The sequence below is a fragment of the Lissotriton helveticus genome, chromosome 4_1 (genome assembly GCF_964261635.1).
Source record: "Lissotriton helveticus chromosome 4_1, aLisHel1.1, whole genome shotgun sequence".
In the NCBI taxonomy this organism is placed as follows: domain Eukaryota; kingdom Metazoa; phylum Chordata; class Amphibia; order Caudata; family Salamandridae; genus Lissotriton; species Lissotriton helveticus.
Window position 1 is genome coordinate 2,128,515,249 of NC_136063.1, and position 22,834 is coordinate 2,128,538,082.

At 51.9% G+C, this 22,834-nt stretch overlaps 1 protein-coding gene across 1 annotated transcript in view; it reads left to right on the top strand.

Annotated features, from left to right (window-relative positions):
• Positions 1 to 22,834, top strand: part of ATRX (ATRX chromatin remodeler) — a 1,815,989-nt gene that overhangs the window by 961,398 nt on the left and 831,757 nt on the right. The window contains exon 21 of the mRNA XM_078688830.1: positions 22,167 to 22,344. Coding sequence (XP_078544956.1) covers positions 22,167 to 22,344 — 178 coding nt within the window. The remainder of the gene's footprint in view (positions 1 to 22,166; positions 22,345 to 22,834) is intronic.

Sequence of the window (22,834 nt, forward strand, 5' to 3'; positions counted from 1 at the left end):
CTTCTTAGCAACCTTAGATCTCAAGGATGCTTATTTCCACATTCCACTACACCCGTCACACAGGAAATACCTCAGGTTCACTATTCAAGGCAGGCACTACCAGTTCAAAGTCCTACCCTTCGGAGTCACAACAGCCCCGAGGGTGTTCACCAAGTGTCTGGCGACAGTAGCGGCGCACCTCAGGAGGCAGAACATCCATGTCTACCCCTACCTAGACGACTGGCTCGTGCAAGCCAAGTCAGAGCAACAGTGCGCCGCAGACATGTCGACTACAATTCACCTTCTTCACGATCTGGGTTTCTCCCTGAACTACCCAAAATCGCATCTTCAGCCGGCGCATGTCCGGCAGTTCCTAGGTGCAACGATCAACACCCTGACGGCCATGGCTCAGCCAAACCAAGTCAGGATAGACAGCATGCAGGCTCTGATCCAAAAGTTCAGGCCACAACACTCGCTTCCAGCGAGAGTGTTCATGCAGTTGATAGGCATGATGGCCTCCTGCATCTTCATAGTCCCTCACGCACGGCTACATATGCGCCCGCTCCAGGAGTGCTTAGCGAATCAGTGGACACAGGCTCGTGGGCAATTGACAGACCTAGTGTTGGTTACCAGTCGGGCATACGACTCTCTGCATTGGTGGACTCCACACAACCTTTGCAAGGGCCGACTGTTCCAAGAGCCCGTGCCGCAGATTGTCCTGACAACGGACGCATCTCTCCAGGGATGGGGAGCTCATGTGCTCACTTACACAGTGCAGGGACTATGGACGACGCAGCAACAAAAGATGCACATCAACTATCTGGAACTGATGGCAATCTTCATGGCGCTCAAGTCCTTCATTGTACATCTGTGCAACAAAGTCGTGCTAGTCCGGACGGACAACATGACCGCGATGTACTACATTCAAAAGCAGGGAGGCACCCACTCGCCACAGCTGTCTCATCTGGCTCAGAGCATGTGGAAGTGGGCCATTCAGAGGAACATTTTCGTCATGGCAGAACACCTCCCAGGAAAGGACAATCAGATGGCGGATCTGCTCAGCAGATACAGCCATCAAATGCACGAGTGGGAGATACACCCATCTGTTCTCTACCCGTACTTCCAGCAGTGGGGTCATCCGGAGATAGACCTGTTTGCCACAAAAGAGAACGCAAAATGCCAACTCTTTGCCGCCAGGTTCCCTCACCCACAGTCGCAGGGGAATGCGATATGGATGAACTGGTCAGGCAAATTTGCGTACGCTTTTCCGCCAGCCCCTCTAATACCGCTGGTCGCAAGAAAGCTAAGGCAGCACGAGATGACTCTCATCCTGGTTGCTCCAACGTGGGCGCGCCAGGCTTGGTACACCACATTCCTCGAACTCTCAGTGGTGCCGCATCAAAGACTGCGCCTCACGCCCAGTCTTTTGACGCAGAACCATGGAGACATTCAGCATCCAGATCCACAACAGCTCAACCTGGCGATCTGGCTCCTGAAGTCCTAGAGTTTGGATACCTTAACCTACCTCCGGAGTGCATGCACATCATCAAGGAGGCGAGGAGACCAACTACTAGAGCATGCTATGCTGCAAAGTGGAAGCGTTTTGTCATTTACTGTACAGCCAATGACATCAACCCGCTAGATGCATCTATCCCCAACATCATCTGCTATCTGTTGCATCTTTACAAGTGCAATCTAGCGTACACTTCCATTCGGATACATCTATCCGCCATAGCGGCTTATCTCCAGAACAGGCAGCACCTCTCTGTCTTCAGAGTGCCTGCCATTAAAGCCTTCCTTGAAGGTCTGAAACGAGTCATTCCCCCAAGAACACCGCCAGCTCCGGTGTGGAACCTCAATGTCGTTCTCACCAGACTGATGGCACCGCCATTTGAGCCACTGCACTCGTGTGAACTCCAGTTCCTTACGTGGAAAGTAGCTTTCCTTGTAGCTATTACGTCTCTGAGGCGTGTCAGTGAGCTGCAGGCGCTCACAATCCAAGAGCCATTCATTCAAATCCATCCAAATAGGGTAGTGCTACGCACTAACCCCAAATTCCTTCCGAAGGTGGTGTCACAGTTTCATCTAAACCAAACTATTGACTTACCAGCATTCTTTCAAAACCCGCAAACGGTGGCGGAAAGAATGCTCCATACCTTAGATGTACGGAGGGCGTTGATGTACTACATAGACAGAACACAACCCTTTAGAAAAACAAAACAACTCTTTGTTGCCTTCGCACCACAACACAAAGGCAACCCGATTTCCAAAGCAGGGATAGCCAGATGGATTGTTAAATGCATCCAGATATGTTATCAAAAAGCCAAGCGCACTTTAACAATACCCCCCAGAGCGCACTCCACACGCAAACTGGGGGCATCCATGGCTTTCCTAGGGAACATTCCTTTAGAGGATATTTGCAGAGCAGCCACGTGGGTTACACCACACACCTTTACTAAACACTACTGTGTTGATGTGCATTCCAAGCAGCAAGCTGCTGTAGGACAGGCTGTTCTGAAGACACTTTTTCAGGTTTCTGCAGCTGGCACGGGCAACCGCCGCTGATGGAGGGACTGCTATGTATTCTATGCTAAGATATGAATTTAGCAGCCCACATGCCTCGAACTGAATATGCTACTTACCAGTATGCATCTGTTCTTGGCATGTAGGGCTGCTAACATTCATATCGCCCGCCCTCCTCCCCGGTGCCTGTCGCAGCTGCAGATATACTATTGTATTTATTCATTAGCATGGACATCCTTTACACTTTTCACTCCATCTTCTGCCACAATGGCGAAAAACAATCTGGGGATGGAGCCGATGCCCATGCGCACTGTAGTCCAGGGGAGGAGCCACCTATCTCAGGATACTTCGAAGACTCTTCCAGGACAACAATGTGCAATCATCCGAGCCCAACACTAGGCGGCGATCTAATGCTAAGATATGAATGTTAGCAGCCCTACATGCCAAGAACAGATGCATACTGGTAAGTAGCATATTCATTAAACAGAATACATTACATTCAATACAGTAGGCGTAGCAGTAGGCGTGGTTCGTAACAGTCGCGAAAGATAAGGTAAAATGATGTAACAAAAAGGCGTGTACAGGGCGTATACATAGACATGTGATGTAAACGTAACAGAATATGTCATAAAAAGGGGCGGAAACATGGAGGGGGCTACCTGAGCAGCTGGGACCTCTAACCTAGTGGTGCGCGCAAACTGACAATGACGTGTTACCAGGGAAAACTGGGGGCTATGACTTCTGCGCTAGAAGAGGAGACTAAAGTCTGGAGTGTCAGAGCGACATGTACCCAGGCATATCTAGTATCTGGTGTTTAGAGTACATGTTGATAGAATCCAAAAGTTATCAGGGTAAAGGCTAATAGACGCTAAGACTGGTGCATGCATTATTCTACATGTAGTGCGTGTGTGAGGAATATTCTATGAATATTAATACAGTATTTCTCTTACATGGAGACATAAAGGCTAGACCATGACGGAAACTATTGATGCGATTCAGTAGCTTAGGAATGCAGAGAAGGAGGGCTGGACTGATAACTAGAAACATAACATACTCTTGGCAGACTGGGAGGCAGAGCCAGGCCGGGCACTGCGTGGCAAGAAAGTAAGCTAAGGGTCAGGGATACAGGTGGGGGCTGTATCGCTCCTCGTAGAGGGTTCAGGAAACAGGAGCTGAATCTGAGTCCGGGCTCTTTTGAGGCCTAGAAACGGGGACAATTCAATGAATTAACGTGCACACTGTGAAATGTGGCAACGTAGCTTTACATAGGCCTGATATTCGTTGCTTTCACGAGGACTGGAAACTGGCATACTAGAGATGGACACAACTATAATTGCGTCTTTAATCGATCAGAAGGGAATACATGCATATCGATCATGCACATATGACATAAGATGGGGAACACGTAGGCACATACAACATGGCAAAATTTACTTTTCCACAATACACAGATGCAATCTGGCTTACAGTTCCATACGGATACATTTAGCTGCGGTGGCAGCTTATCTTCAGAACAGGCAGCACCTTTCACTCTTCAGAGTGCCTGCTATTAAAGCTTTCCTAGAGGGACTCAAACGAATCATTCCTCCAAGACACCCACCTTCACCTGTCTGGAACCTCAAAGTGGTTCTAACAGACTAATGGGACCACCTTTTGAACCTCTACATTCCTGTGAGATACAATTCCTAACGTGGCTAGTGGCTATTACATCACTCAGAAGAGTTAGTGAGCTGCAAGCCATAACTATTCAAGAGCCATTCATCCAAATTCACGCTAATAGGGTAGTGCTGCGAACTAACCCTAAATTTATGCCAAAGGTGGTGTCCCAGTTTCACATCAATCAAGCTGTAGAACTGCCAGTATTCTTCCCTAATCCAGATTCCGTGGCAGAAAGAGCTCTACATACCCTAGACGTTAAAAGAGCTCTCCTGTACTATATAGACAGAACAAAACTTTTCAGAAAAACTAAGCAACTGTTGGTTGCCTTTTCACCACAGCACAAAGGCAACCCCATTTCCAAATCTGGTATAGCCAGATGGATTGTTAAGTGAATACAAATCTATTATCAAAAAGCTAAACGCACATTAACAGTTCCCCCAAGAGCGCATTCAACACGCATGTTAGGGGCATCCATGGCTTTCCTAGGAAACATTCCTCTAGAAGACATATGTAAGGCAGCCACATGGACTACCATACATACATTTACCAAACACTACTGCGTAGATGTACACTCCAAACAGCAAGCAGCTGTAGGGCAGGCTGTACTCAAGACTTTTTTTCAGACTGCTGCAGCTGGCACGGGCAACTGCCGCTAGGAGGAAACTGCTATACATTCTATGCATAAGATGTGAATTCAGCAGTCCACATGCCTCGAACGTAATATGCTACTTACCAGTATGCATCTGTTCTTGGCATGTAGGGCTGCTGATATTCATATCACCCTCCCTCCTCCCCGGTGCCTGTCGCAGCTGTAGCACTCAGAATTAATCTCTAGCATGGACATCACTTACTGTATCATACTCCATCTCTGCCACTATGGCGAAAAACAATCTGAGGATGGAGAGGATGCCCATGCGCACTGTAGTCCAGGGGAGGAGCCACCTATCTCGTGATACTTCGAAGACTCTTCCAGGACAACAATGTGTATTCATCCGGACCCAACACTAGGCGGCGATCTATGCATAAGATGTGAATATCAGCAGCCCTACATGCCAAGAACTGATGCATACTGGTAAGTAGCATATTCCTTACGCCAACCTTTGATCAAACGACAAGCTACCGGCGTCTCGGCTCTCTTCAAACATTGCCTTCAGGTGAGGGATTGCTTCCCGCGCCATTTCCTTCAGGAATTCGATAGGGATACCGTTGGGGCCCATAGCCTTACCCGACTTTATGGCAAATAGCGCATTTCTAATCTCCTCCACTGTGAGGCCCACTTCTAATTCCTGCACGTCAGCCTCAGAGAGTGTGGGCAAGTGCATTTCATTTAGAAGTAGTTTGGACTCTTCGACGGTGTAGTGTGCTCTGGCCGTGTAGACCTTCTCTAGATGGTCCGCAAAGGCCTCCGCTATGTCTTTGGGGTCTGTGACAGGAGAGTTATCAGGGCCGGTCAATATCGGGATCTATCTGGACCCTTGTTCGCGTTTTTCCAACCACGCCAACATTTTGCCAGCTCTATCACCCAGCTCATACACTCGGTGGTGAGTTTTTAGGAGCTTGGCTTGAGCTTTTTCCAGTGCCAGTGCTTTATATTCTAGTTGCTTTGCTCGGAGTCGGGTTGCCGTCTCTTCTGAGGGGTCAGTATTATGAATCGATTTTAGATGGACTAGGTCTGTTTCGGCTTGGATTAGGTGATCATTTTGCTTATGTAAATAGCCAGTCTTGAGAGCTAACGCCTTTCCTTTAAACACAGCTTTATAGGCTTCCCATATAGTTACAGCTGAGTGTACGGATCCGACGTTCTCAGCAAAATAGTATTCTGTATGTTCGAGCAGGCAGTCTTTTATGTCAGGGATTTTAAAAAGCCACGGAGTTATGATTATGGGACCTCGGGATATCTGGCGGTGATACGTAAAGTCTACAATAAGCGGGGAGTGATCTGAGATCCCTCTGGGAAGTCTTTTAGGTTGGCGGAAAAAATTCTATGTCAGTCACAGGGGAGAATAAATAATCTATGCGCGAACTATTATTGTGTGCATTAGAATAGTGTGTGAAGTAGGAAGTGGTCGGGTGAAAGGTACGCCATATATCTTCGAGCCCCATTGCTTGCGTAAAGTCAAGGAGATCAGAGCTTAATCTATGTGACGAGCGCTAAGGGTCTCTGATCTATTGCGTAATTCATGGTCATATTGAAGTCACCTCCAAGAAGCAGAGGTCCCCGTGGAAGTTTTAGTATGAGTCGTTCCAAAGTCTGCAGTGCGTCCCCTCCCATAGTTGGTGGAATATAAACCGAGATAATGTTTAACTGTTTTCCCTCCCAAATGGCCTCCGCCACGGCAAATCGGCCAAGTGGATCAGCCCACGTCTTTGTGCAACACTTTTCCGGACTAGGATACCGGTTCCTCTGGAACCGGAAGTAAATCCTGCGTGTACGAGTAGTTTGTAACCCCCTCGGTGCAGTGCTTGACATGTGTTGACCATCAAGTGTGTTTCTTGGAGGAGTACTAGGTCAGAAGCATGGCGCTTAAGGTATTGCATCACTATTCCTCTTTTCACTTTACTACCTAGGCCATTGACATTCCATGTCATAAAGGAGAGTGTCTTAGTCAGGGGGGGTGTCATGGCGGCTCAAAGAGAGGAACATATTTACAGAATACGGGCTGACGGGCCTCCTGATGGCCCCCAGAGCAAGTGTCGAAAGTGAACCGGCCGGGGACGGTAACCAAGGGAACTCATTGAATTCCTTTGAAGAGCTCACGTCAGAGACCGCCACTGAGCTACTTGTTCAAGTTAGCTCAGGATCACCGCTGGATCCAGTCCCCGCCAAGGTAATGGGCAATCTCGCACCGGTTCTCATTACTCCCCTACTCTCCCTTTGGAACACTTCTTTAAATCTGGGTCAATTCCCTACAGTTTGGAAACAAGCCTTACTGGTGCCTATTTTAAAAAAAGCGGATGCTGATCCTTTACTATTCAGTAGCTATCGCCCAATATCTCTCCTGCCCAAACCTGCTAAAATCTTGGAGAAAGTGGTGCAGAGGCAATTGGCCCACTACCTTGAAACAAACCACCTGTTGCATGACTCCCAGTCGGGTTTTAGAGCTGGTTTCAGCACAGAGACGGCTTTATTGGAAGTATCTGAGACAATACGTGAGTGTGCGGACAGAGGTGAGGAGTCCATGTTGGTTCTCCTCGACCTGTCCGCCGCGTTTGATACTGTGTCTCACAACATTCTATTAGATCGCTTACAGCAGCTGGGAATCGGAGGCACTGTACTTACTTGGATAAGATCATTCCTTACGGGACGGTCACAGAGAGTACTCCTACGGCCCTTTCAATCAGAGGATAAACCCCTCCTGTGTGGAGTGCCACAGGGTTCTGCCCTGAGCCCTCTCTTATTCAATGTCTATCTAGGCCCGCTTGCTAGGGTGGTTGAGGCATGGGGGGTCAGAGTGGTTTCCTATGCTGATGATACTCAGCTTGTGTTTTCTTTTAGAGACCACTCTGACTCCCACTTTTCAAACTTCCGGAACTGCCTTAGCAACATTTGTTCCTGGATGGCCTCTAACCACCTGGTCTTGAACACGGATAAAACGGAGGTCCTGTTTTTTAATCAAAAAACTACTCTCTCTGCGACCCTTTGGTGGCCTACTATTTTGAATCCCCCCCCGACCCCTGTTCAGGCGGCCCGTAATCTGGGCTTTCAATTTGATAATGCCATGTCTCACAAGGCCCAGATTAATAAGGTTACATCTGCTTGCTTTGGCAAGCTCCGCATGATCAAGAAGATCTGTCCGTACCTTCCGTTGGATTCACGTAAAACTATTGTCCATGCTCTGATTACGTCACACCTTGACTATTCAAATAGTCTATATGCCGGTGCCCCCTTGTACCTTATTGAAAGGTTACAAGTAGTTCAAAATGCAGCGGCAAGACTCATTGGAAATATCCCTCTTCGTCAGTCTGTAGCAGCATATCGGAAAGAACTTCACTGGTTACCTATCTCCTGCCGTATACAGTTCAAAGTCTTGACCCTTGCTTTCCGTGCCATTAATGACTTGGGCCCGGTCTATTTGAGAAAAAGACTCAAACTATCCTTATCATCTAGATCTTTGAGATCCAACAGCTTGCGTCTCTTAGTGGTACCTAGATTCCGCCGCTCCAGGTGTGGGGGAAGAACGTTTGGAGTAGTTGCTGCCAAGCTTTGGAACACTCTTCCTTTAGATCTAAGGTTCTGTGAGTCGGAACTAGTGTTCCGTCGCAAACTCAAGACTTGGCTGTTCACTACTGCTTAATATAGTTCTTCTAATGATCAGTAATCTACAGCGCCGGGACACCCCCTTCTGGGGGTAGCCGTGCGCTTTACAAGCTTCTTAAATAATAATAATAATAATAAAAAACCCAGTCAAGCCTCAGTGTCTAATATAGAGTGCCTCGTGGGAGCTCTGAATTACGTTTAGTATGCCTCATGGTCAAATAGACTCTGCAGTATGCAAACAAAAACAAACATGAAACCAAGAACAAAGTCAGAACAAAATCCCCAACAATCCACCCTCCTCCCCTCCCAACCCCCCTCCCTGCCCCCCTGCCTGCGGATATCAAACTATCCCCTCCCCAACTCGGCAGAGTGCCTGTCGCCCTCGCAAACATTAGTGGGGTGTGTGGAGAGCCTTGTGAGCCCTTGCCTGAGGTCTATGAGAGTACATGCATTATATTACATAAATCTGAACTTTTTAAGGCAGTCTTGTACATATTACATTAAACTTAAATGGAACCTGATGGCGGTCTCCCCGGCGCCCGAACCAGAGGAGGGGAGACAGCAAGAGCAGTTTTTCAACATCATCAGGGTGAGTCCAAGGCATCCGAAGAGCGTCACTGGTCATCCTGAGTTACATCGTTAAACAAGTCTTGACTTCCGGGCATCTGGTCCCGGCCGGAGAGGTCAGTTGAGGCTCGACGACGATTTGAGGACGTACTCCTTTGACGGCAGCCCTCGATCCAGTCCCAGACCTCCTCAGGAGATATGAAGAACCATGTCTTTCCCTCTGATTCAACTTGCAGTTTAGCGAGAAAGAGCATGGCGTATTTAATATTCTTGGCTCTCAGAGCCTTCTTGACCTCAAGGAAACTTCTCCGCACTTGTACTTTCATCGTGAAGTCAGGGAATATCGTAATCTGGGCATTTTCTAGCTTCAGGGGTGGACCCGCTCGTGCCGCCTGGAGGATGATATCCCGGTCTCTGAAGTTGAAGACTCGGGCAATTATAGGGCGAGGAGGAGCCCCTGGTTTCGGCCTACCCCCAGGAACTCTGTGCGCCTGCTCAATTAAAAAATAGTTAGATCGGTTATTGGGTTGGAGATGCTTTAGGATAAGATCCTCGACAAAGAGGTCAGTGGCTGGCTCCTCCATCCGTTGCGGAACCCCCAGGATACGGAGGTTATTACGACGTGCGCGACCTTCATAATCATCTAGGAGCTCACCCATCAGCTTTTGTTGTGTTTGGAGTTAAGCCACCTGCTGTTGGAGGGAAGAGGGGTCATCAATGAGCGCTGTGGTCTTGATTTCTATATCTTTTACTTTGAAGTCCATTTTGCGCAGGTCTGCACGCAATAAGGTGACCTCGATGTTCACCGAATCTATACGGGTCTCTAGAGAGGAGCGATCGCCAGGTATCGCCTCCATTGCGTCTTCCAGCGTGGGCGACTTAGCCGCAGGTGGGGGAGTCGCGCTTTTAGGGTCCACGTCTGTGTTGGCCTCTTTGCCATCTCCCTTAGGGCCCCATGAGAGCTTGTTAATCTACCTCTGTGTGGAGGGCCTATTACCCGTGGTATCTGAAAGAGACACGTTAGTGATAGATTCCTTACCTTAGAATATCCCCAGGCGTCAGACTGGATCCGGAAAGTTTTTGCGTAGCTGTACCCTTGCGCGTCGGTTGGCGTCGTCTGCGGCTCCGCGTCCGTCGTGGGCGCCGTGATGATGTCGTCGGAGTACTTAGATGCCGCCTCCGCGTGCTGACGTCAGTTCTTCTTTTTTCCGGGCCAGCAGCGCAGATCCAGAAAAAGTGGTACCTTAGTCACTTTTTGACTAAACCTTTTGATCTCTTTTGATCTCCTTTTTCGAAGTCTTCGACTCCGAACGGTGCCGGTAGAGATGCCAAGTTTTAAGCCCTGTGAGGATTGCGACCGGCTGATGTCGGTCACCAACCCTCACTATTGGTGTCTCCACTGTCTCGACCACGACGACAAGACCTGTTCCGACTGCCGGGCCCTAACTTCGAAGGCTAGGCGGGAGCGGTCCCGCAAGCGGCTCGAACTCCGGCAGTCGCCCCGCGCCGAGAACGGTCCCGGTCCGGACGGTGGTTGAGGGACCGGTCGCGGGAGAGGAGCCATCGGAGTTACGGGAGTCGACATCACTCCTCAGGGTCAAAGTCGTCAAGTAAGCACAAGAAGTCGAAGAGACGTCATCGCTCTTTCGATTCCCCCTGACGCTCGCGCGACGCGGCCGGGGGTTCAGGAGGCACCGCCCACGCGGCTCCGTCTGAGTCGCAGGCGTCGCGTCCGGCCCCATACCCTCCGGTCCATGGGCCTCGCGCGACGCCGGAGGAGATCGAGCGGTTCCTCATGGCCATGAGGTCTCTCACTCCTCTGGGCTCCGCGGCGCCTTCGGGCCCAGCGGACCCGTCTGGGGTCCTAGCGGGTCGGGGGCCCCGACGCCGTCGGGTGCTTCGGCTCCAACGCCGCCGGCGCCTCCGGGCCTGGCGCCGCAGGCCCCCACTGAATCCGGTTCCGGATCCGGGTCGTCGCTGGTGGACTTAACGACCTCCCCAGCGCCGGTCCCTCAGGTGTCACCCCCGGCACCGTCTTCGGGCGGCGCCGTCCCCGATGCCTTCCTCGACCCAGTACCGGCGCCGGAACGGCGCCGCTTTCGACGCCATTCGGAGAGTTCACTTTCCATGAACCGGCCCCATTATTTGCCAACCCTGAGTACCAGGAGATGGGTGATGAGGAGTATTGGGAGGGGTCTGAGGACCCTCTGACACGTGAATGTCAGTCCCAGGAGGACTGGACAGGTGAACTTGGGGATGCCAGTGGTCTGGACACTTCGCCGGACACTGGCTTTGTCTCGCCTCCTACCGTGGCTACGGAGGAGGGGGCAACCTACAGTGTGGTGTTGATGAGGGCGGCCAAGGCCCTGGGCCTTGAGCTCCCCGTCGCGGCCGTGATGACTAACCTCCTCACTGAGGTCCTTAAGCCGCAGTCATGCTCAGCCGAGCCTCTGCTGCCGTTTAACGAGGCCTTAACCGACGTTCTTTTGTGCTCCTGGTCTAAGCCCGCTACAGGTTCGCCTGTAGATAGGAACGTGGCCAGACGCCACCGCCCGGCCCCGGGCGACCCTTGTTTCCTGTCCACCCACCCCACCCCTGAGAGCCTGGTGATTCAGGCATCAAATTCCCAGTCCGCATTCCCAACGGCGCCGCCTGACAGGTAATCCAAGAGGTACGAGCAATACGGCAAGAAGGTATTCTCCTCCCTGAGTCTGGGACTGTGGTCTTCCAACACTGCGTGCCTCTTGGGCCGTTACACCCACTCTCTGTTTGATACGGCCGCGGACGTGCTGTCCTGGACCCAGGAGACTGGATGGTAGCGTTGGACTTTCAGGACGCTTATTTCCACATCCCCGTCCTGCCGGCCCACCGGCGCTACCTGCGGTTCACGGTTGGCCACGAGCACTTTCAGTATACCGTGCTTCCCTTCGGCCTTACCAGCGCCCCACGGGTGTTCACAAAAGTCATGGCGGTGGTCGCAGCTCATCTGCGCAGGTTAGGGGTTTCAGTCTTCCCCTACCTCGACGACTGGTTGTTGAAGGCGTGCTTGCCCCAGACAGTCGTCAGCCACCTCCAGACAACGGCGGACCTCCTGCACCAGCTGGGGTTCTCCCTCAATGTGCCGAAGTCACACCTGTGTCCCTCTCAGAAGCTCCTCTTCATCGTAGCGGTTCTGGACTCAGCGCAGTTTCTGGTTTATCCTCCCGAACAGCGGGTCCGGGATATTCAGGCTCTGATTCCACTCTTTCAGCCTTTATCCCGGGTCTTGGTCAGGTTGACGCTGCGGCTTCTGAGGCTGATGGCCTCCTGCATCCTACTGGTGCATCACGCCAGGTGGCGGATGCGGGCTCTACAGTGGGTCCTGAAGTTTCAGTGGGCCCAGCATCAGGGCAACCTGTCCGATGACGTCCTGATCTCGGAGGGCACTGCGAGACAGCTGCAGTGGTGGCTCACGGACCGCGATTGGGTCAGCGGCAGATCCCTCTCCCTTCCCCAACCGGAGCACGTAGTTGTGACAGGCGCTTCCCTCCAGGGCTGGGGAGGTCAAATGGGAGAGACGGAGATCAGAGGCCTCTGGTCTCCGGCGGAGGCCCGGCTCCATATCAACCTTTTGGAGTTGCGGGCGATTCGTCTAGCACTGAAGGCATTCCTCCCCTCTGTCCGGGGGAGTGTTGTGCAGGTGTTCATGGACAACACCACCGCCATGTGGTACTGCAACAAACAGGGCGTGGTTGGGTCGTGGACCCTTTGCCAGGAGGCTCTGCGCCTCTGGCAGTGGCTGGAACGCCAAGGCGTGACCCTGGTGGCTCAACACCTGGCAGGTTCTCTGGACGCCAGGGCGGACGAGCTCAGCCGTCGGTGCATGATGGATCACGAATGGCGTCTGAACTCGGACGTGGCGCAAGGCCTCTTTCAGCAATGGGGAGAGCCTTGGTTAGATCTATTCGCCACCGAAGAGAACGCGCAATGTCATCAGTTCTGCGCGTTGGAATTTCAAAGGCGGCACTCGCTCGGAGACGCTTTTCGTCGCAAGTGGAGTTGCGGTCTATTGTACGCCTTTTCGACTATACCACTTCTGCCCAGAGTGCTGAAGATCAAGCGCGACCAGGCCCAAGTCATCCTTGTGCCTCCGGACTGGGCACGAAGGTACTGGTATCCAGAGCTACTCAGTATGTCAGTCGATCCCCCGGTTCGTCTGCCTCTTCAGGAAGACCTTCTGTCGCAGCAGCAGGGGACGGTCCTCCACCCGAACCTGTCCAGTCTCCACCTCCATGTTTGGAGATTGAGCGGCAACAGTTGAGGCCATTTGACTTGCCTCCTGCTGAAGTCTGTAATATCATTCTGGCAGCCAGGCGTCCCTCCACAAAGTCGGTATACGCCTGCAGGTGGAACAGATTTGTGACATGGTGCACAGCAAATGCTGTGGATCCTCTTGCTGCCCCTCTCTCTGATGTTCTTCTCTTTCTTCTTTCTTTTGCCCAGCAGGGCTCTGCTCTGGGCACTATCAAGGGTTACCTTTCTGCCCTTTTAGCCTTTCTGAGACTGCCTGATCAACCTAGTCCCTATTGTAAATAGATTTCTAAAGGGCATCACACACACGTTCCCTCCTGTTTCGTTTGTGATGCCTCAGTGGGACTTGAACCTTGTTCTTACATTTCTGATGTGCGCTCCCTTTGAGCCACTTCACAACTGTCCTCTCCGCCTTCTTACTCTGAAGACTGCTTTCTTGGTTGCCATCACCTCTGCCAGGAGAGTGAGTGAGCTCCAGGCCCTTTCTTGTACTCCTCCTTTCCTTTCTGTCCATCCGGACAAGGTTGTGTTGCGTACTAAGCCAGCTTTCCTGCCCAAGGTTGTCACAGCCTTCCACATCGGGCAGTCTATCACCTTGCCAACCTTCTTTCCGCCACCGCACCCCTCTAAAGAGGAAGAGCGGCTCCACCGTCTGGACCCAAAACGTGCGCTTTCCTTCTATTTGGATCGCACTCGCCAGTTCCGGGTGGATGACCAACTCTTTGTTGGTTACGTGGGCGCTAAGAAGGGGAAAGCGGTGCACAAGAGGACCATCTCGAGGTGGATCATCTTGTGTATCCAGGCATGTACTCCTTGGCTAAGAAGGAGCCCCCTGTTGGATTGCGGGCTCATTCCACCCGAGCCACGGCGACTACAACTGCCCTAGGCTGGGGAGTGCCATTACAAGACATCTGTCAGGCAGCTACGTGGGCATCACTTCACACGTTTGCGAGACACTACTGCCTGGACAGCCAAGTCCGGAGGGATGGCTTCTTTGGCAGTTCTGTCCTCCAGGACTTTTTGGTGTGATTGTTGGTTCGCAGACCCACCACCGGGGTTGGTATTGCTGGGGAATCTATTCTAAGGTAAGGAATCTATCACTAACGTGTCTCTTTCAGATGCACAAGTTACTACTAGTGTAACGATATATCTGTAAGAGACATTAGTTAGTGATAGATTCCTTACCGACCCACCCATCCTCCCCGTTCGGCGAACCGATGTCTAGGGTTAGGGTTACCCCCTTTCAGGGCCCTAGTTTCAATGACACCAGTGTTGGTTTTTAACATGGCTCGGCGCTTCTGGCGCGGAAAAGCTGTGTCTAAGAACTGACGTCAGCACGCAGAGGCGGCGTCTAAGGACTCAGACGACGTCATCACGGCGCCCTCGACGCCGACCACGGACGCGGAGCCGCAGACAACGCCTACCGACGCACAAGGGTATTGCTACTTAAAAAATTTCTGGATCCAGTCTGACGCCTGGGGATATTCTAAGGTAAGGAATCTATCACTAACTAATGTCTCTTACAGATATATCGTTACACAAGTAGTAACTTGTGCGTTAGCCATCTCGTGGGTCAACTGGTACCTCTGAGTTGAGGTCACCGTCCAGAACGCTGATTATGGCCAGGGAGTGGAGCAGTATCGCCACAGTGGAATGGCTAATCAATCACCACCCAGACTAGAATGCAATCAGAAAAAGTATAGGTCTTGAGTTGTAGACCTGCGACGCTGTGGAGAGGCTCCTGGGATCGGATACACCGCTGCCAAGCGCCAAGATGCAGGGTTGATATTCACCGGGAGGGGGGCAGAAAGCAGCTCCACCCAGTCGTCACTCACAGGGCCAGGAAACCAGATTCAGGGTCCAGAGCACTTCGCCCCAGTGTTCAAGCGAGCCCCCAGAGGCGGGCCGGGGACCAGCGGGCCAGAACATAGAGAGCCGCTATTCACAAGTGCCCCAGGGGGGTGTCGCCGTGCCAGGTCGGAGAAGGGCGCTCCAAACCGTCAGTAGAGGGGGGGCGCGCAATGTCAGCAGAATATTCACAAGGGCCATGCAAGAGTGGCCAGCCGCCAAGTGCAATCAGCGTATTCAGGTACCGGTGATAGAACAGGCCAGTCGAAGTAGGGGGGGGTTCCTGCAGGCCTTGGTACAGACGCCACGCAGAAAGAATCAGGGCGCTGCGTGGCGTCCACAGAAGTTCCACCACCTCCCTTCCCGCCTCGGGGGGCCCGGGAGACCCGGGATATGCCGGATAGACTTAACAGGGGGATCACCCAGTAAGGCGGCCGGCACAGAGCACCTCAGAGCTGCATTGCGAGTGGTGTGTAGGCCCGATAATCGGGGCGTCGCATTAAATGTCCCATAGAGAGCCCCCACCACTCTCACCTCATCGCGGGGGCCTCTTCGAATCATGGGGCCCCCCAGAGTTTGTAGTAAGGCAACAGGGACACCTTCAGCGGGACCCGGAGGCACGGGGTTTAAATGTTCATAGAAGGCCGTCTGGAGGCCCAGGAGCCGCGGTGTTGCCTACGCGCCCCCCCCGGTGCGCTGAATTGCGGCAGCAGTCTTACTTCGCGTGTTCAGACGCGGGATCGTCACCGGAGGCCAAATCCGCCACAGGGCTCCGGGCAAGCAGCAGGGATGTCCGGGCGGGAGCAGCAAGAGTGGGGGCGTTCAGGGAGGGACCGGCATACAAAGAGTCCGCCTTTAGGCTCCGGGCTGAGGCACCATAGACGCCGCCATTTTGTCCGCTCTCCAGGAAGGACACTCCAGAGCCAGCTCAGCGCGCTCTGCGCCTCCGATCCTCCTGCGCCGCACCAGAACAGAGACCACCAGCAGACGGCAGGAACCCTCCGATTATAGGGGGGGGGGGTTCCAGAGCAAAAATCGGAACAGATTGGCCGATTTTCTCGGGCGAGGGCCGGGAGCCGCTTCAACATGCGACCATTTCCTTCGGCTGTAGGACACGCCCCCCTGCATTACACATTTTTATCTGATCTCTAGTCTCAATTTGGATTGTTTTTTCGTTACTGAAACCTGGACATTGCTCAGGCCCTCCCACCAGGTTACCTTATACTTAGACAAGAGAAAAGAAAAGAGGAGGGGGTCTGGCTAGAGTATAACGCAACACGTTCAGATGTTCCACATTCAAACTTACTGGGCTCGAAGGAGTGTGCAAAGGCAGTGTGCGTGTGTAAAGGTACAGGGCCTCTAAGGGTGGCAAAATAAGTGCTGCAGCCTTAGAGGCCTTCCCTGGCCACAGTGCCCTGGGTACCTTTGGTACCATTTACAAGGGACTGCTGTGTGGCAGAGAGTAACAGTTTGTTTTTGTTTTCAAGGCAGTTTTAGGGAAAGAACATAGGCCCTGGATACCTGTTTTGCAGGAGCCCAGGGCACACTCAAAGTACATCAGCACTTAAGCAAAAAGTGGGGGCAACCATGCAAAAAGAGGGTACTTTCTTACACCATGACATTTTCTCGTACAGGTTTTCTAGCGCAACAGGCATTTAGAACTACCTGCTTGAATATTGAAAGTTTATCACACAGTTATGCCGAAGACAGGACTACAACTAGGGCCCTAGGATGTAAGGCAATGCTCTCTAATGCACCTTACTTGCAACAGTCAAGATGTTCATCCAGTGGAGCACGGAGCTCATCAAGGACTCGAACTCCAAGATAGTGATAAATTCTCTGAAGGGTAAATACTGGATAATCCAGCTCTGATTCTAAATTGTGACATCCGATAGAGACGTCTAGCCACAGATTCCTTAACTTAGAATACCCCCAGGCGTCAGACTGGATCTGGAAAATTTTGCGCGGTAGAACCTCTGCGCCCCGGGGGGCGGTCCCGTACAGCTCCGCTGTGACATCATCCATGGACGTGACGTCAGCGGGGCCATATATGCCCCGCCCCTGCGCACCAACATCAGTTTTCTTCTTTTCCGTGTCACGATGCGGATCCTGTGAACCAGCAGTTCCTGGCCTTGTTTGGGGCCTTCTCGGCACTGTTGGTGTCCTACCGGAACAGTGTGCAATGCCCTCCATGTTCAAAGCCTGAGAGGCCTGTGCATGTCAGATGTCTGGCACTGACCCGCACCTTATTTGCATGTGGTACCTTGGTGTGCACCACGATTCCAAAGAATGCGGCGACTGTCAACAGATGAAGCCGAAGTCCCTACGGGAACGTTGTATGAAGCTGTTGGCCACCCGGCTGTCCGGCCCAGCTTATTCTCGTCCCCGCTCTCCCTCTCCAGAGGGGGCTCGTTCCCGAGGCTACTCCCGAGACCGGCGCCCTAAAAAAGGTAAGAGGAGCCACAAGTGTCCACTGAGGTCCACCTCCCATAGGCGTGCCACTGGCGCCCATTCCTCTCTTAAGGGGTCAGCTAAGGTTGCCCGAAGGCCACCTCCTCCATACCCAGGAGTTGGAGCGAAGCGCGCCCAAATGGAGGCCTACTTCCGGGCTCTTCAGGCCTTCTTCGAGTCCCCCTCTCTCCCTGGCGCGCCTTCGGGCCCCACAGAGGTGGAGGGTACTCGGGCTGGGCTCTCGTCGGCAGATCCTTCCCCGACCAGGGCTGTGTGCACCAGCTCTGACTCCGGAGCAGAGGCGACAACGTTGGGCCATGGCCCAGACCATCCTGGTCGATCTAGCACACACCGTTAGTCAACACATAGCCCGGTGCGGCTTCCTGCGCGGAAGCTGCGACGGTGGCGCTGGGCTCCATGTTGGACCCGAACCCGGGCTCAACGTCCAAACCCACACCCGGCTCCAAGCCTGACCCTGCATCTAGGGCAACGCATGATCCGATGCCGGTCGAGGTAGCGTCCCCAGTGGAAGCCATCGACTCCGACACGGCGCCCACCGACGCCGCTGTCGACGCATCCATCGCTGCCGGTGTCCATACGTTCATCGACACCGGCGTCCCTCCGAATTCCTCGCTTCTGACTCCTCATCGGTGCCAGGCGACACCGGTATCCGCTGCTGCTTCCCCTGGTCGGGGGCCACTGGTGCAGCTCCCTAGTGTGGCATAACCTTCGGGTCGTTCCCCAGCCCCGCTCTTTATGGCAACTTGGAGGATTAGTCTCCAACCGTCTCCTACAGACGGCCTTTTGTCCCCCTCTTAGGATGACTACTGAGCTAGGGGCCGCCTATGTGTGGACTGTCAAGAGAGCAGCTGCTTTCATCCTCCTGTGGTACACCTCATTCCCGATCCCTTAATGGATCTGCTTCATCTCAAGCCCATTACCGTGGAGCCCCTGCTACCCCTTGGGGGTGCTTTATTAGAAGTCCTGCATGGCTGATGGGCACGGCCCTATTCCGGAGCCCCGGTGGATCGGGCCATTGCTGGTAGGCACCGTCCTGCCCTGGGGGATCCACTTTGCCTGTCTCCCCACCCTACTGCTCAGGACCTGGTAATTCAGGCGGCTTTTGAGTTGCAAGACTCCTCCACTTTGCCTTTGTTTTCGCCCACCCGTGAATCTTGGTGGCTGGATGCATGTGGAAGACAGCTTTTTGCTTCTTCTAGCGCGTCCACCGCTCTTTAAACACTACATGCGTGTTTGCATGTGTGTCCTCCGCACTCTGGGACTCCGTGGCTAACCTTCTTCCTTCCTTTCCATAGGAATTGCACCCGGAGTTTCTCCGTCCTGTCCTTCATGGCAAGGTGATGAGACAGGTCTCAATACGCTCCTCCCTGGATACCACAGACTCTGGGCGGTGTTCTTGCATGGTCGGTGGCTTTGCGCCAGCATGCCTGGATGCGTGACAGTCGCTTCCCTGATAATATTCGGGAGAGCCTCCAGGACATGCCATGTAATGGAATAGACCGTTTTGGGTCCCACGCTGACTCTGCAATCTCCATGTTTCTGTCAGGGCTGTCGTAATTCTGCCGTACCACTGACTGACTTTTCTTCCTGGTTGCGGGTCTTCCTTTACAGCCCAGTTTTTATCAGAAGCAGGTTGGTGTCTCTGTATTGTATAGCCGTATGGCTGGATTCTTTTTGTTTTCAGTCCTCTGACTGTCTGTTTTGCCAAGAGGACCCCCTCTTGCCAGGGGTTGACTCTTGCCCTATGTGGGGTATTGGCTGGAGGCAGGTGTCTGCATTTGCCTTCGTATGCTCCTGTGGAGTTTTCATTGTGGGTATCCCTCTAAGACTCATATACCCCTTTACTGCGTCCCGTAGGGTCGCATCGCTCTATTGTCTGTAGTGCTTAGACTCCTGGTCTATGGCTATGCTGTGTAGTATCTACCTTGCATGGCCTGGTATCCTGCTTTTTGTCAGATTGTCTTTTGGCGCCAGCCCCTTCTGGGTTGTTCTCGCCAGTAAGGAGTTGCCGTGGGCCTCTCTGTTGTATGTTGTTATGGCCTTTCGGCTTCTTCCCCAGCAGTTTTCTCCACATTCCCGCTGCCTCCGTGCAGGGATTACTACGTTTTGCTGGCATTCTTACTATGGCGGACTCTTGGAGCCGGATCTCCTTGAACTCCTGAGTGTCCAGGACCTGTGAGTTGGCCCTGAGTACTCCCTTGTTAGACTCGTCTTTTCTTCTAATTGTCCTGCGAAGGGACTGTTCTCTCTTCCGGACCAGAGGCAGACGCTGCTTATAGCCTGGACTAGTTCCACTTTCTGTATAAATGCGGGTACTTTTGAGCGTTCCCTAGTCCCTGGTTTTGGCCGGGTTTCGGCATCCTCTTGGGGCTGTTTCTGCGCCATGATTTTCCTAATGGCTTATGCCTCTTACATCACCAGATCTTCTCTGGTGTTTGTGGCCCGTTGCCTTCTTGCTATTGTGTGCATCTCAGCTGTTCCTGCTGTCTTGCTTCCTGGTGCTCATCTGTTATGGTACTACAGGCACCCTCTGGCCGCGAATGAGCGTCCTTCTGGTTGTTTATGGGCATCCTTTCAATGCTCTCACACGTCTGGCTGGCGAAGGTCTCCGCAGTACTCTTCCTCTATGATACATGCGGGGGCGGTACGTGTTCTCTCCACCATACCACGTGCCAGTCTTTTGGGCCCTTGGGTTCAGTTCTACTTCTTGCAAGGTGCTGTACTCCCTTTTCACACCAGTTTCTTTACTGGGTGTGTTTTTGTTCCATATCAGCCCTTGCTGGGCAGGGGTCAGTGTCCTGCTGCCTTCGTATCTTTACAGGAGTAGGTCCAACAGTGTTTTACGCTGTTCGAGTTGTTTAGCTGGGGCTAGCTCCGACTTCTTGTTGCCAACTTGGATCCTGCGGATCCTTCATGCCCCTTTGCTCGTCGTCTTTCGAAGTTTGGCATTTTTCGCTCAGGCACCAGCGTTCTGGCTTGGTGTTTTCCTTCTCTCATCCACTCTACTTATAGGGGTTTTCATGCTATTCTGGATGGGCTATGGTGCACTAGCCTCCCCTTGATTCCTGCTCTCTTCAGAGCATAGGGGTCTGGAGGTTGGCTGCGCTGTCATTTCTGTCCCCACTGTGTTTCGCCCTGGTAGAGACATAGTGTAGCCACAGATTCCAATCCTTGTTATTGGACAGTATGCTCATATGCCATGTGCCCTTTACAACCTTTACCCGGGGTTGTCCGATGTGAGTCTAAATTCCCCCCCAATCCCCCACCCTGCCGTCCTTCCTTCTCTTCCATCTTCATCAACCGCTTGTGGTCTCTTGCCTCCATTGTACTCTAGCGGTTGCAGTCTCTGACAATGCTGACTTCGGTAGGTCCGTTATTTGGATCTAATGTCTCCTTTTGGGTGACGCCTTATGGTAGTTTGTCCCTACTCCTGGGTTCTGGAATGGTTGTCCTTCACTGTTGTATGTTATGGTTGCAACCTTTCTGCTGGCTGCTGTGATGGTTCACCGAGGAGCTATGGCTCAATGGTAAGTCTTGTGCCTCTGGTGGCACAGGTTCACACAGGCCAAGGGTTTGAATCCTGCCTATGCTTTGCATCTTCTTCTGCCTCCGGGGTAGGTTTTGGACATAAACAATTGCGGGGGTCCCTCCCAGAGTGGTGCTCTGTTCTTTTCCCTCCTTCAGTTTACAATATACGGTGCCTGACACTGTCTTTCTATGGTGATTTTCACCATATCTTGTTTTTTCTTTTTATGCACACTGTTCCCATATTGTCCCAGTTTTTGGTGGTGGCTTCGCGTTCTGACGCGCAAAAGTCTTCTGACGAAAACTGATGTTGGCGCGCCTCAGCGGGGCATATATGGCTCTGCTGACGTCACGTCCATGTACGGCGTCTGGGTGGCGCCGTTCGGCGGCGCCCCCCAGCGCGTAGAGGTGCTGCTGCGCAAAATTTTCCTGATCCAGTATGACGCCTTGGGGTATTCTAAGTTAAGGAATCTGCGGCTAAACTATGTCTCTAGCAGATACATAGTTACCGAAGGTAAGTAACTTGTTCATCACGAGAGGTACTAATAATGCCATCAGTGTGGTGTTGTGCTAATCTACCACATGTATTAAAAGTGGCAGCATAATTAATTGCAGATCGCTTTTCAAGTGCCTTTAGTGGTACAGGGTATGGCCAAAGGTATACCAAGGGCATGGTTTCTAGCTCTTTCTGCCACATGATCCATGCTGTACATCACTGACGAGGCCTAGTAAGTCAGAAACCAGTTTGGGTTTACCTGTGTTCCCTTCTTTAGGGGTCCTTTGCTGGCAGTTAGTGATGGACTGCTCTTATGCAGAGCAGGGTCACTACTGATTTTCATAAGGTATTGCCTCTGTCTAGCGTGGTGCAGTAGGTGATGAACGATGAGTTGGAATGCAACCAAGAGCGACTGCCCGTGGTTGACAATATTTGCAAGCATTTGATATTTTAGATTATATCTTCTATGTAGGCAGCTGTGTTTTAAATCACATTTGATAGAGTATTTTAATTTCTTTGTAGAGCTAATGTCAACGTTTTATTTTGTAGGTCAATGAACTTGCTACAATTAAGCGTCCTCAAGAAAGAGGAGATATCCTGAAGACGTGGCACGAAGATGGCGGTATTATCATCATAGGTTATGAGATGTACCGTAATCTAACACAAGGGAGGAATGTGAAGAGTAAAAAATTAAAAGAAATATATCATCGAACGCTGGTTGATCCAGGTAAGATGTTTGGTTTGCACCATGGCACTATTAGCTTTAAAATTGCTTAGGGAGGAGTGGAGGTGCCTACCCTAGCAGCCTGGGGTAAAGATATGGATGCAGCCATGATAGCTGAGAGGGCGGTGTTCAGTAGCAGGTGCCCTAAAAAATGGAAGAAAATTTGGGGGGCGTGGAATACGTACAGAGGTGATATTTGTGATCCGCCATCGTACCGAGAAGACAGTAGTTCAGATTCAGAGGAGGTCTAATGACCCAGGAATGAGTGAAAGAAGTTGGGTCTCAGGTGTTATAAAAATACATACTTGTGACTTTGTAATACTTGAAAATGTTTATGATGATGCTGTGCTGTGCTCTGCTGCATGTTTATGCTCAAGATTGTTTCATTTTGTTATCAGACTAAAAACAAATTAAAAGTTTTTTTTTAAAATGCTCAGTGCAGGCGAGTCTAGCCCTGTGCCAATATTACTGTGACAGTATGGTGCCCTGGACC